Source organism: Sphaeramia orbicularis, chromosome 12 (genome assembly GCF_902148855.1).
Source record: "Sphaeramia orbicularis chromosome 12, fSphaOr1.1, whole genome shotgun sequence".
Taxonomy (NCBI): Eukaryota; Metazoa; Chordata; class Actinopteri; order Kurtiformes; family Apogonidae; genus Sphaeramia; species Sphaeramia orbicularis.
In genome coordinates this window covers 24,957,934-24,972,665 of record NC_043968.1, presented here as the reverse complement: position 1 = coordinate 24,972,665, position 14,732 = coordinate 24,957,934, and the positions used below count along the sequence as shown (strand labels likewise).

At 37.0% G+C, this 14,732-nt stretch overlaps 2 protein-coding genes across 3 annotated transcripts in view; one reads left to right on the top strand and one right to left on the bottom strand.

Annotated features, from left to right (window-relative positions):
• The window catches only part of ptprz1b (protein tyrosine phosphatase receptor type Z1b), a 60,463-nt gene extending 57,493 nt beyond the window's left edge, over positions 1-2,970 (bottom strand). Inside the window, exon 1 of the mRNA XM_030149550.1 lies at positions 2,789-2,970. Within this exon, the coding sequence (XP_030005410.1) occupies positions 2,789-2,852 (64 nt within the window). The 5' untranslated portion in view covers positions 2,853-2,970. The remainder of the gene's footprint in view (positions 1-2,788) is intronic.
• Positions 2,971-11,759: 8,789 nt separating this feature from the next.
• On the top strand, positions 11,760-13,879 carry coa6 (cytochrome c oxidase assembly factor 6). Of its 2 annotated transcripts, none has more exons than XM_030149568.1 (3): positions 11,760-11,921; positions 12,420-12,639; positions 12,868-13,879. In XM_030149568.1, the coding sequence occupies exons 2-3, from the start codon at positions 12,496-12,498 to the stop codon at positions 12,964-12,966; spliced, it is 243 nt and encodes an 80-aa protein (XP_030005428.1). In that variant the 5' UTR covers positions 11,760-11,921; positions 12,420-12,495; the 3' UTR covers positions 12,967-13,879. The 2 variants fall into 2 exon arrangements, with proteins under 2 accessions (XP_030005428.1, XP_030005427.1); XM_030149567.1 differs by having other exon boundaries at positions 12,423-12,639; positions 12,868-13,828.
• Positions 13,880-14,732: the final 853 nt, after the last annotated feature.

The following is a 14,732-nucleotide window of genomic DNA, read 5'->3' as shown; positions in this document are numbered from 1 at the left end:
GTGGTCTGTTCAAGGTTTCTGCCTGTTAAAAGAGACTTTTTCCTCGCCGCTGTCATCAAGTGTTTGCTCCTGGAGGATTCTGTTAGGTGTCGTTGAACTGGATTTTTAAGAGTCTGGTTTAGACCAGCTCTAAATGTAAAGTGGCATGAGATAACTTTTCTTATGGTGTGCCACTATCTATCTATCTATCTATCTATCTATCTATCTATCTATCTATCTATCTATCTATCTATCTATCTATCTATCTATCTATCTATCTGTCTGTCTGTCTGTCTGTCTGTCTGTCTGTCTGTCTGTCTGTCTGTCTGTCTATCTATCTATCTGCAGCCTCCTGAGACCCAGCAATGCATTTCTGTCTTCTGTAGGGGACAAAAGTTTGACAGTTTAACATAGGAAATGCTGTCCATTGCAAAGGACATTCCATTAAAAATGAATAAAAATAACTTTTAAAATGTATCTGAAAAAACTGTTGCATTATGCAGTTTGTAATCAAGACAACTGTTTAACCCTTTCATGCATAGAGGTCACCACAGTGGACAGCTATTCTACAGCTGTTCTCTTGTGTATTCATGGGTTTTATTGTTTTAGTTCCATATCAGCCAACACAGTGGACACTTATGCATTATCCCATACAGTACATTTCATACCGTTACTGTAACTATGCTGTTCTTGATAAACCTGATCTGCAGTGACATGTTTTAGTGTAAATCAACAAACAAAACAGCTTTTTTTTTGCATATTATCTCCATGAAATGAATAATAACTAGTATTAGAGTATGTTAAAATGTGGGAAAACATCTGATTAGCAGCATTAAAAATGTTTTTATTGCATACTTTTCCATATCACTTTCTGATATTAGGTTTTAAATACATGTTTCTTTGCTTGGAAAAATTAAATGCATGGGGTCCGGCTGAGTGGACAGTTTTGTAACTCTTTAAAAAAAAAAAATCTAACCTAAATCACATGTTTTTTTCATGCCTAAAGAGCAATAAAAACACACAAATATTGTGACCAAGGTTCTCATAATCGCTTGAAAGGGATAATATAAAAAAGCCAAAACTTCCACTTTCCTGGGTCTCGGGAGGATATTCAGGGGTTGGACAAAATAATGGAAACACCTTAAAAAAATCAACAAAATATAATTTAATATGGTGTAGGTCCGCCTTTTGTGGCAATTACAGCCTCAATTCTCCGAGGTATTGATTCATACAACTTGTGAATTGTTTCCAAAGGAATTTTAAGCCATTCTTCAGTTAGAATACCCTCCAACTCTTTTAGAGACGATGGCGGTGGAAATCGACGTCTTACTTGAATCTTTAAAACTGACCATAAATGCTCAATAATGTTGAGGTCTGGGGACTGTGCCGGCCATACGAGATGCTCAACTTCATTAGAATGTTCCTCATGCCATTCTTTAACAATTCTAGCTGTATGGATTGGGGCATTATCATCTTGAGGTGAAGGTGTTTCCATTATTTTGTCCAACCCCTGTATATTAACCCTTTCATGCATGGTGGTCACTACAGTGGACAGTTATTTTACAGCTGTTCTATTGCATATTCATGGGTTTTACTATTTTTGTTCCATATTAGCCAACACAGTGGACGCTTGTGCATCATCCCATACACTGACATTCAGACCATTACTGAAACTTTGCTGTTTTTCATCAACCTGATCTGCAGAAACATGTTTGAGTGTAAATCAATTGTCATTTGTTAGAAAAAATCAGGGGTTTTTTTTGCATATTATCTCTATGAAGTGAGTAATAACTAGCATTAGAATATGTTAAAATGTGTGAAAATATCAGATTAGCAGCATTAAAAATGTTGTTATTTCATTGTTTTTATATCACTTTCTGATATTGGGTTTTAAACATGTTTCTTTACTTTAAAAATTAAATGCATGGACATTTTTGTAACTCAATAAAAAAAAAAAAAAAAAAAAAACTTGATCGCATTGTTTTTCCATGCCTAAGGAGGAATAAAAATACTCAAGAAAAAAAATCTTGACTAAGGTTCTCATAATTCATGCATGAAAGGGTTAAAAAAAATTATTGATTGATTGATTGATTGATTGTAACATGGGGAAAAACAATCTGATTATTCCTGAAAAGTTTCAAACTGTTCTGACTTTACTGGCACTAGAAGAGCCTTAGTAACTTTTAAGGTGAAACAGAATATTTTAACAGAATAAACATAACTGATACAGCAACAGTTTGAGCTAAGTGAAAAATGTGAGCGCTGAAAACCAAAATAAACCCTAAATGACTTAGAAAGTAACAAACGCGGCTATTATGCAACATATAAGTCTTTATTGCCACATCAGAAGGACCTCAGGCATAAGTTGCGTTGCTTGTCTCCAACAGCAACTTCAGACGCAACGCCTTGATCAAATAAGTTGAGAGCAGACGCCATGGGGCAAGGCGTATCATCCCCAAATCCAGGATTAACTCAAGAAAACACGAGCGTGGGTCCTGCTGCACATCGCATTTCATGGCTTATACTTCCTTACGTGTTTGCACAAACGAATCAACATGTTTAAAGCACAGAAAGGGGGGGTGGGGGTGGGGGGTGCATCTGAACTGCAAAAGAATTCAGACGAAACAAATGGAACTAAACATAACTGGTCGCTCATGCAGTGGTAGAAAATGTGCAATGGACAAACTGTCACCTACAGGTAATTATCACCTTTTGGCGCAGATCGCACATTTGGATATTTGGAGTCTGACAGCATTCGAAGCGTCTGCAGCATCACATGTCAGTCAGTTCAGTCACATCTATTTCTTACCTATTTGGCTGAAAAGGAGCAGCTGGGAGATGAAAATATCGGTCCTAGGAACTGCCGTCTCCATGGTTGTCGGCGTCTAAATTGAGCGTAAAGAAGCAGACCGTGGCTTTGGAAAGGACGGACCGCGATTCGGGTGCGTAAAAAGATGCGCTACCAGGTCATCATTCCTCCTCCTCTACTGGCACTCTCTCTCTCTCTCTCTCTCTCTCTCTCTCTCTCTGTGTGTGTGTGTGGGGGGGGGGGCACGGCTCGGATCGGCGTGGTTCGGCTCAGTACTTCGGCAGGATTTGGTCTAATGAGTGCTGGCTCGCTTAGTTGGATGGATGATGCGCATTCACGCCTAATGCAATATAGAGAAGGGCTGCGTGCGCGCCGCCCACTGCCCTTAATGGAAATGACTGTATAGACCATCAGTACTGGGCACAGCCTGCAGCACACACACACACACACACACACACACACCTGTCATTTAGGAGCCATTATCTCCACGGGCGGTGATAGTACAGATCTTTACATAGCACAGGGGTTCCCAAAGTGGGGTACGCGTACCCTCAGGGTTGCATAGAAGAAGCCCAGGGGGTACTTGAAATTTTTTTAGGGGGAAATAAGTCATCATGTACCGAATACTATTCCATTTTAAATATATTAATAAGGTTATTCTGATGTTTTACTTGGTATTTTTATTTCACTGTTTTAATTGTGCAGCTGTTTTTATGTCTTCTTAATCTATTCTTGTATTTTTAGTCCATAATTTTTGCTTTTTAATCTTCAATACGACACTGTTTTAATCGTACGGCTGCTTTATGTCTTTATCTATTCTTGAATTTTTTTTTTATTTTTTATTTTTTTTTTTTTTCAGTTATCTGTGCATCAACTGCATCCATGTGTCTCCCCCTACTTCCCCCCTTCTCCCCCAGTCTCTATCTCTATTGCTCTCTCTTTTTCTCGTCCTTTACCCTCTCTCTTTAACCCCAACTGGTCAAGGCAGACGTCCATCTTACAGGAGTCTGGGTCTGCTCGAAGTTTTTCCTCGCCACTGTCACCAGTCACCAGTGTTTGCTCCTGGACGATTCTGTTGGGTTTCTGTAAATTGGCTTAGAGTCTGGTTTTGGCCAACTCCATATATAAAATGTCATGAGATAACTTTTGTTATGATTTGGCGCTATACAGGGTGGGGAAGCAAAATTTACAATATTTTGAGGCAGGGATTGAAAGACAGTGTATGACCAATTAGTTTATTGAAAGTCATGAGAATTTATTTACCACAAGAAAATTTACATAATAGAAAATTTTTTTATTCTATGTGTCCTTCTTTCTCAATAACTGCCTTCACACGCTTCCTGAAACTTGCGCAAGTGTTCCTCAAATATTCGGGTGACAACTTCTCCCATTCTTCTTTAATAGTATCTTCCAGACTTTCTTGTAATAGTTTTGCTCATAGTCATTCTCTTCTTTCCATTATAAACAGTCTTTATGGACACTCCAACTATTTTTGAAATCTCCTTTGGTGTGACGAGTGCATTCAGCAAATCACACACTCTTTGACGTTTGCTTTCCTGATTACTCATATGGGCAAAAGTTTCTGAAAAGGTATGGATAATAGTGTTAGGTATGATTATGACATCAATATATGTTTGGTTTCAAAACAATTGACCTAGTGCCTGCTGAGAAAAAACAACTAAATGTTTATTGTAAATTTTGCTTCCCCACCCTGTATAAATAAAATTAGATCGATTGATTGATTTGATTGGTTTTCCCCTGTAAGTTGCTTTGGAAAAAAGCATCTGCTAAATGCATAAATGTAATGTAAATGTAAATGAATACAAAATAAATCAAGAGAATTAATGCTGAAATATAAAACACAATAAATACATCCATATAATAGTTTTATTGTCAATCATCTTGTTGAAGCGTTGGTAACATTTTAAGAACATTTTTATATGATTCAAAATGAGTGTATTTGAGTAGCTAAGTAATTATTTTTTGTTGATGAAAGGTTCATTTATTAACTCTTTATAGGGCACTCATTGAAATACTCTAAAATACAAAATTTTAACCTTAGTGTGTTAGTCTCGCTCGTCTTGTCATAAAACATCCAAGCAGCATTTGCTAAAAACTAAACACATGCAATAAAACCACATAACTGACAAAAATCACTCATATTTACTATTTACAGCTTCAAAATGTCTATAAAATCTCTTTGAATCACCATAGAGTGTTATAAAAACCAGCATGCTTCTTAACCACACTGAGGTACGGGATTGGCCCCATATTTAACGTTTGCAGAAATGGCCAAAAATGGTCACTTGCCCAATAAAGGGTTAATTAACCCTTTCATGCATAGTGGTCATGACCACAGCTGTAGAGTAACTGTCCACTGTAGTGCACTACAGTGGACAGTTACTCTACAGCTTTAATCTTGTATATCCATGGGTTTTGTTGTTTTAGTTCCATATCAACCAACATAGTGGACACTTATGCATCATCTCATAAACTGCAATTCATACCATTATTGTAACTTTGCTGTTCTTGATTGGTTCTTGAGTGGAAATCAATTGTTAATATATTTTTTTTTGCATATTATCTTCATGAAGTGAGTAATAACTAGTATTAGAATATGTTAAAATGTGAGAAAACATCAGATTAGCTGCATTAAACATGGTTTCATTTCACTGTTTTCATATCACTTTATGATATTGGGTTATAAAATTACGTCTCTTTGCTTCAAGAGTAAAATTCACGGCGTAGCTGAGTGGACATTTTTGTAACTCCATGAAAAACAGGTTGATTTAAAAAAAAAAAAAATTCAATCACATTGGGTTTTTTTTCATGCCTAAAGAGGAATAAAAACACTCAGGAAAAAAAATCTTGACTAAGGTTCTAATAATTCACGCATCAAAGGGTTAATGACCAATTAGTATTTTTTTTTTAATCAATGAAAGAGGGCACTTCTCAGTTTATATTTTGCACACAAAATTTACTTTAAAAATGTTTTGATTTTTTTATATATTACAGTCAAATATATGTTGTTGGTTTACAAAGTCTTGCACATATAAACACCTTTGGCACAGGGACAAATCTTGCCTATTTTTTTTCATTCAAAAATGCTGAAGTGAGAGTTGGGGGTACTTGGCTAAAAAAGTATACCTCAGGGGGTACTCCACTATAAAATGTTTGAGAACACTGACATAGCACAAATCAATGGCTCAGTAATGAATTTATATGATTCCAGTGCAAATTAAAGAAATACTGCTCCTTTACTGTGTAATAGTCCAATCATGTTTGTAGTTTAAGGAGCTAGTTTTCTTTTTATGGTCTCTTTCATAGTCTCAGATTCCATGACATCCATGAGTTGCAAGTTACAGTGACATCTAAATCTTTTTCTATATACAGGAAACCATAAGCTATAACATGATTGCTTATTCTCTTTTCTGTTTTTGTATTTATTAGGATAAACTCTGGACTGACAGTACTCAACAGTGTGAATTCAACCAAGCCAGGACTGTCCCACAGTGGAATCAATGTGTGTTTATTTGTGATTTGGTAAGATTTGGCACCAGTTAAAACTACTACACGATTCCCATGAAAAACACAATGGCATAGTGGCATGCGCATGTGTGCTCATGCGTGTTTCTCTGTGTGTAAAATAAATGAATGAGTGTCGTTGCACGGGTTTCAACGGTGCAGTGACACACTTGTGAGTTTTTGTGTGAGTGCATGTGTGAGGCGGTATGTGAGACAGCCTTCAGTCACACAATAACATGCTGCTCTCCTTACTCTTGTGTGCATTAATTAACATAAATTAAGAGAGATAATCCTCCTTAATTCAGGCGGGAGCCTTGTTTCACTTGTTGGACCAACATTTGTTACAATATCCTCTCTGCCTCTGAATTTCCGGGATGGAGGACAGTGGTGTGTGAGTGTGTGTGCGCGTCCATGTAAATGTGCACATGTGTACTTGTGTTTTCTGGGGTTTTGTGGAATAACATGTTGACTATTCCTTCAATCTGTGTAATTGCAGAAAAAAAAAATTGAAGGAGAGCAAAGAAAATGAATGCGACACAAAAATGTTCTCATACTGAGTCTTATGTAACAGGCAAACCCACACACACACACACACACACACACCCTGACACACACTGTTTCTGCACTCAGAGTGTTTTGAGGTGAAGTCGACTGATATTGTATAAAAGGAGTGCTAGAGCAACATCATCCCCACAAAACACACACAGTTACTGGCTGCAGTGCCAGTAAGGAATGATCACAGCATACTGTCACCTCCTGCAAAATATCCTGAGCTTTTTCAGATCCTGCTCTGTGGAAAGCTGATTCACTCTGAATTACACACAGGCAGCTATACGGATTATGGATTATGTGTTTTCTGTCTCTTCCTCACTTCAACTGTGATCATTTCCCAAGCGGAACAACAAAACAGGAATTCATTTGGGTCAGTAAATCACTGGCCCTGTTCAGAACTGCCATCAGCATGGTTTCTGAGTTATCTGATCATGTGTGAGTGCTCTCAGAATGCATACAGGAGGCACTGACATTGGAACACACATTCTCTTATCCCCTCACATCAGACACTAGAGTGTGTTAAACACCTCTGAAAATTCTAAAAAGCCCACATAGATTTACTCCGGGTGCCTCATATACATTCCCTAGACAGTCAGACCCTATTTTCCTCCATGTGAAGACAGAACATCCATTTTTCACACTATCAAGCAAGAATTCATGTACATATTTTAAGCACACGAAAACCCTATCACCAGTAAAGTGTATGTTGTGCAGAAGAACCAATAAAACAAATTAGCATTTAAGTTGTATTGATCCATCACATCACCCCATGCAGTGAGTGACAGGCAAGAAAATACTCCATCTGAGACGCCTCACTCTGAGACACAAAGAAACACAAAACCAAAACTGGAAATGAAATTTTACGGCACGTTTGAGGCTGTAGATGAGCCTGCTCAATTGCATATAAAGCAGGGAAGTGAGATCTAATAAAAAAGTGTTCACTCCAGTCACATGTGGAGGCACATGTTAATGCCAGGTCCAGCTAAAACCACTGTTCACTGCTCTGTCCACAAGACAGTATCTTAAAGGCTGGCAATTAGATTTTGTCGAACCTTCAAGAAATTGCTTCTCCCCACCATTTTCCAGAATGCAGAATGTAAGTTAATTAACACTATCAAATTTCACTGCAGTCTCCACAGTAATTGCTCAGAATTTCAGCATTACTCTCACAAATAACCCATGCAAATTCTCTTCATATCCGACAGCTAACAGAGGCTACATACAAGAATTCACAAATTACAAAAAAGGCTGCTAATTTTGCTACTAAAGAAGATCAACCAATTAAATTATTAGACAGACACAACCTCTTTGGTCTTGAATATCCTAATATCAACAGAGGAACTGATGCAGGCATCCAGATTACAAAACAAATCCTGACTTTATTTTTCATTCTGTGCATGTCTACTCTCTGACTGAACCCCTGTTGCCATGACAGTGGATGCCATTTCTGAGTTGACAGTGATATTGACTTCTAGTGGTGGCAAGTGGAGGTCAGCATCCTGGACACCACAGGGAGGACAAACACTGGTCGATGTGTGTGATGCCATCAGTGGTCGATGCCTGCCATGGAGCAACGTAGCTCCATGTGTGCAGCCCATGTGGCTTGTTAGTTCTGCACGTGCGTCTGGGTGAATACTTTGAATGAATGCTTCTGCATGTGTGTGTTTGTGTTTGTGTTTGTGCTGGTAAAAATATTCTGCACAAACAGTTTTAACCATGATACAGTCTGTCCAGAGGAGGCTGAGGATGTAAAAACTCGAAGTATCTCTGTATCTTTTCCAGTTTTAGAGTCTGTTTCTGATTTTGGGAATAAAAGGCTCCCTTAAAAAAGAATCTAATCTACTTTGTAACTGATGTACTCTTATCCCAGAAGATCTAAATGTACTTTGAATATCATCTCTCCTCTAGTCCACACTCTGCCTTGTTGCAGACAGTGGAGTAATGTCATGGTTGTCATTTATCATTGGCATCAGCTGAGAGAGAAAACAGTGAGAGCCTCATGCCAGCATCAGTGCCTTCTTAGAGTGAAACTGAAAACTGAGCAACAGTGTGTATCTTTAAATGTGTGGTTTGTGAGTATGTGTGTCTGACTGTGATCTGACATTCAGGGTATCGTCACAAAGTCTGACTAAAGTATGACTCACTTCGTTTAGACACACTCAGTTTACAGCATAAAGAGCAAACACTGCCACTGACAACATTTAAGTTTTTCAACAGCAACACAGTTTCTCTAATTACTGGACTTCTCATATTGTTATTTTATTGACCAGAAGTGCTATGTAACCATTTGTTATCTTAATTTTTTTTTTTTGAATATCCTTAAGTTTCTCAAGAAAATGTGATACAATACTAACCGTCTAATTGCTACCTTTCAAGAACCAATTGAGGGAAAGGAGTTGAGATTTAATTAGATAGATGCATAATATGACTTATCACAAGAGCAACCTTTCTACATTTAGCAGAAGAGACAAAAATAAACAGACCCATGAATCATCCATGAAAGGATTTAACACAATTAAAATGCAAACTACAAATCTGCAAGACAAATGGATTTCTATAAATATAGTGTTTACTATGAGCTGATCACAGTTAAAGGAAGGCCAATACAACTGACTAAAATTGCAAGGTGTTTCATTTGTCATGATAAGTGAAATAAACACAAGCATTTAATCAGACTGTTGTGTGCAAGGGCAGGCAGAAGATTTGCATGTTGGCAACACAGACTTGTAAGAGTGTGAGCGTGATACAGAACAGGATAATTCAGAAAAGTAGACAAACTCCAATCAGCCAAGACAAAACAAGTCATTTGTGGTAGGTTTGGGAAATGTGAAAATATAAACTGTACAATAGAAAACATGGCTAAACCATTACCACAATGTGAACTTTTCTTTAAAACGCTATGCATTAGGCTTTCTGACTTCTGTTTTAAGGAAACTGTTTTTGTTTCCAGATCCAAATAACAGACAAAAATAGTCTAATGTGAGGAAATACATTACAGTTATTTTAAGTATTTTCTTGCACTGATGTAATATAACAATTACTGTATCACAATATTTACTTTCTGTTATCCATACACAAAATTACACACACCAAGATAGAAGAGCTATATCGGTCATCCTTGCTAACAGCATGGTGTAAAGCATCATAATTCCTCTAACTCCTACTAACTCTCTAACTCTTTCCATGGCAGGACCTTGACATGCATAGACATTATTTACACAAACTTTGGCCCTAAATCTTCTTACATGAGAACACTAAATTGAAAAACTTGTTGACAGTGGAGGAAACTAAGTTGAAGTAGGTTCAGTAAATGGTGTGTGACATAAATAGTGAATGAACTTCTGTCTCTGAAGAAGCTACAAACACACTCAAGTCTCACACATGCACCAAGAAACAAACACTTACTTTGCTGAGAAGGGGGGGAGGGCACCTCACCCTTGCATCAGAGTGCTTGTTTTTTTATTCCCCTCAGTCAATTCGGCACAAGTGCACGAACAGAGATGGATTGCTGCTGAGCGCCATGGCAACCAGTGGGGCTACTCTGTCACTGAGGCAAAGAGAGAGAGAGTTTATCAACAACACACATTTTCATTCTAGCTTTACTTACTGCCAAGCTATGCACACATTTTATTGTATACGCACACAGCTCACTAACAAACCCTTGTTGTGTGGTGGAGGAAAAGAGGCATCCAAGGGAGAAAAATACATTCAACAAGTGCTCTCAACCCTTCTTGAATTGAACTTGAATGACCACATAGCCATACATACCTGACGAGATAGATACCATAGAAGAGCATGTGATGTACAAGAATTACATTTGTGCAAAGGCTGACTGTAATAGCATTTTTTGTTTATTTGTTTGTTTATTGATTTTGGTCGTGAAACAACGGTCAGTACAGTACAGGATTCATTGATGTAACACTAATGCGATTGCAAAACAGGAGGAAAAATAATATATTAAAAAAAACAAAACAAAAAAAAAAAACGAAAAGAAACAAAAAACAAAACTTCTATCTTAGTGTTGTGACCAAAAAGGGAATAGGCTGAAGCTAAAAGCGTATTTGGCCTACCCTTTGAATTATTATCAACATTTATTACATTAAGTAATCCTCTTTAAATTACTAATAGAATAAAGAAAAACAATTTACCAAGAAAAGGAAATACAAAACGAGAAAGAAAATGCAATATATATATATGTGTGTGTGTGTGTGTGTGTGTGTGTGTGTGTGTGTGTGTGTGTACATATATTATAGGCATTATACCACACTTACAAATCTACTTCTATACCTGTTTATCGTCTTATCATTTATAGATCAAGCCAGTGTTAGATAATAGTTAATAATATTGCTCACACTGCAGCACATCCACATTTCAAGAGGCAGAATCAGTTTTTAATAACTATGGGTTAGTGAGCTTAAAAATTATCCTTAAATACAGACACAGATGAACATTAATGATCCCCAAAGGAAAATAACAACAAAGAAAAGAACTTAAATTATTAAAAAACAAGCATTCATCAATCTATGGGTCTTCAGACTAATGTTTTGTATATGCTAGTGTTGGATTTGCATTTTAACACAGTAATATTGCTATCATGTAGAAGTTACCATAATACAATGTTATCTTAAAATGTGAAATGAGCATTACTGAAAAAAAAAACAAAAAAAAAACTTAACACTCACTCGAGAAAAGCAACACTTGTTGTCCCTGAAAAAAATGGCTATTTACTTTAACTCACCTGTATGTGGCTATTTGTTTTTGTTTAATGATAGTTTACTTCAAAAAAAGAGGCTTTAGGAACCAAAGTGAGTGCCTGTTTTAGTATTTTTAAACAAAGTGCGCCATCACCTGGTACCTTTTATTAATCACAGTGCGCCTTTACGTCATCACCAAGCGACAAGGACGGTGTTATAATATGTGCGTCCTTCACTTTGATGTACTCACTGCCTGACGAAAACGTTTGAAATTTTTGGATCACGCTAACATCTCAAAGCTACTGTTAAGGCGTTTATGGAGTGTCATAATTATAGCAGCTTTTGAGAGCAGGAAAACCTTGGTGAGCTCCTAATGATGTGAATGTGGAGTTGAGTTTCAGTCTACTTCAGGCTACGTTCACCTTTAAAGCTAATGAGTAATGAGGTTAATTCAGAATGGTTCACCTGAGCAAGTTTATTGTGAATGTGACTGCACTGCAGTGGCCTGTAATATTTAAGTGTTAATATGCTTTGGTTGAATTGTCGTAGTATAGCCATTTATTAGAATTAGTACTGATAAACACTGACATTAACCACTTCACTGCAACAACAAATATTTAACCTTAACTTAAAATATGTCATAAAAACTGATAAAGACGGGTTTTTTTATTTTAAAAAAGTTATCTAAGTTATCTTTCACAGTAATGCATCATTTTCTATATAAACATAAAATGGAAACATTAAAATGCACTAATAAAAGAATTGCCATCAGTGTCTAAATGATGAAATGACAGACATGTAAAGGCACAGGTTAGTTTCAAGTGTTAAATAACTGATTTTTTCAAAACTATTTTCCCCGACAGGAGCAGCTGCCATATTTCTTGTAAGGTAACCCTTGCCTTACCTTTGTGGAATCTTGCCCTGAGTCAGGTGGAAATGGCAGCTCCAAACTCTGCAGAAAGAAAGGCCTGCTGGGATGCCAGGGACCTGCTCTGGAAATGTCTGGATGACAACAATGACAACATTGCAGCTTGCCAGAGCTTCAAAAGCGAGTTTGATAGAAACTGTCCTGCTCAGTGGGTAAACTATCCCCAGTTTTTACTTGCACCATTACCATCAGATCTGGTTGATGTAATTAATCTATACTGTGATATGGGCTTCATTTGATCTTTGGCATTTATGCCATTTTTGAGAGGAAGTTTTTAAAGGAATTATTATTTTAAGTTACAACCTGTCATCTTAGTTTACTTCCTTAGCACAGGAGTGACTGCAGTAATCTGTAGAATGGAATATCTTTTTCCCTTATAGGTCAAGTATTTCACAAAGAGAAGAGACTTCTTGAAATACAAGGAAAAGTTGCAGACAGATGGCTTCACACCTGCTGAAGGCCCACAGCAGGCCTCCTAACCACCAGACAGAGGACAATGAAAAGCTGCAAACTGGCCTACTTCTAGCCTTTTTGATATGTGAAGCATCTGGAGAGATTTCTTATCTTACTACAGGAAGACTGTTTGACTATGTCATCGTCCATGAGCTACATTCACATTTATTTATTTGTACAGAGATAATACTAATGAAAAAGTGAATGTTTGCTCCTCCACATGGCACGTATTGTAAGATTCACTAAAATCTGTTATGACAGTGTCTAGCCTGGTATGTCTGCAACTCCGTAAGAAGACAATCAGGGTAAAGGCTGAATTATGCTGCACTTCAGCCAGTTCCTGATATTTGAAAATAAGACATAGTTTTTTACTTTGGATTACTTTGAACATGTTAAACTGATGTGATTTTCTGCGTGTCTGTTGAGTGTAATTCCTCTGCTACCATTTGTTTCTGTGTTCTCTGTGCCCTGAACAACAGATTTCTTATGCCTTCGTGTGGATTGACCCGTTCAATCACTGCTGGAACTTACTCGGTCATCTGTAGTACAGTGCCTGAACTGGGCAAAATCTAAAATTGTGATAATGGTTTGTGGTGTCATTTTCAAATAAACCAAACTCAGAGGTTTTAGAGGTTTTATTATTTTACACACAACATTTTATAATCCTACTCTAGTTGGTTTTTGAAGTGGATATGAATGAACTATCAAGGTAAACAGATAATTTGGGAATAAAACAGCTCATTCAGAAACAGGCATGTGATCCTTATATTACAAATCTGCACGTATGTACAATGGAGTGTGACCCCTGGGTCAAAGGTCACTGTTGAAACATCACAAAGATGTAAGAAATGTTCAGTAGAACTGAATAAATTACGTTTGCAAAACATAGTACCTTCAGATTCTGTCTACGCTTGGCTGTATACTTGTTATGTTGTAATACAAAAAAAAAGCCACAAATTACATTTAAAATTTGTGCAAAAATATAGTGTATCTTACATTTCTGCAAAGTACAGTGAAATGTCTTGTATACCTTTTCACCACAGAAAATAATTAGTGATTTGACAACTGATTGAACAAACATTGGTCACCCTGTTGTATAACATGCAAATCTATCAATCATATAGTTATTACAGCTGTTTATAGTTGGAACAAAGTTTACTTGGGAATTTTCTCCCTGATGATAAAACATGCTGATTTACATGGTTAAGGTTTCTTGTGCACATGTATATATAGTTTCTATGTAATTCTGAAAGTGGTCAAAATGTTCAGTTTTATCCATTGTGTTATTGGTCGGACACCTTGGGGCTTTCAATAATTCATAAACAGTACAGATGACACGTTTAATATTGTATCGTGTCAAGTATAGGCATATGACAAAGGGATGGAGAAAAAAAAAACAATCATGAGAAAACTCAGCTGGTGCTGGAGGATGGTAGTCAAACAAGGGCCTGCAGTGCTCTGAGGTTTCAGGATCCACAAACATTGTCAGGGTAAAGGCACTACCACTGCAAAGTACACCAACACATTCAGTATGAGGACAAAACCAGCTTTAGTAACTTTGGCAGAGATGTCAGACAGATTTGAGGTGGATGAGAGGTGTAGATTTCAGGTAATGGCATACATGTATTATACATGTTATGTAAAAGTTTGTATCTAAAAATAACATGCATTTTATCTTTCTGCACTCTCCAGACCATGATAGTTACTATCCCTACATATACAGTACATTAGCAGCCAAAGTAGGAACCTCTTTTCATGCATTTATCTAGATGAAATTCAGCAGTCACATCTT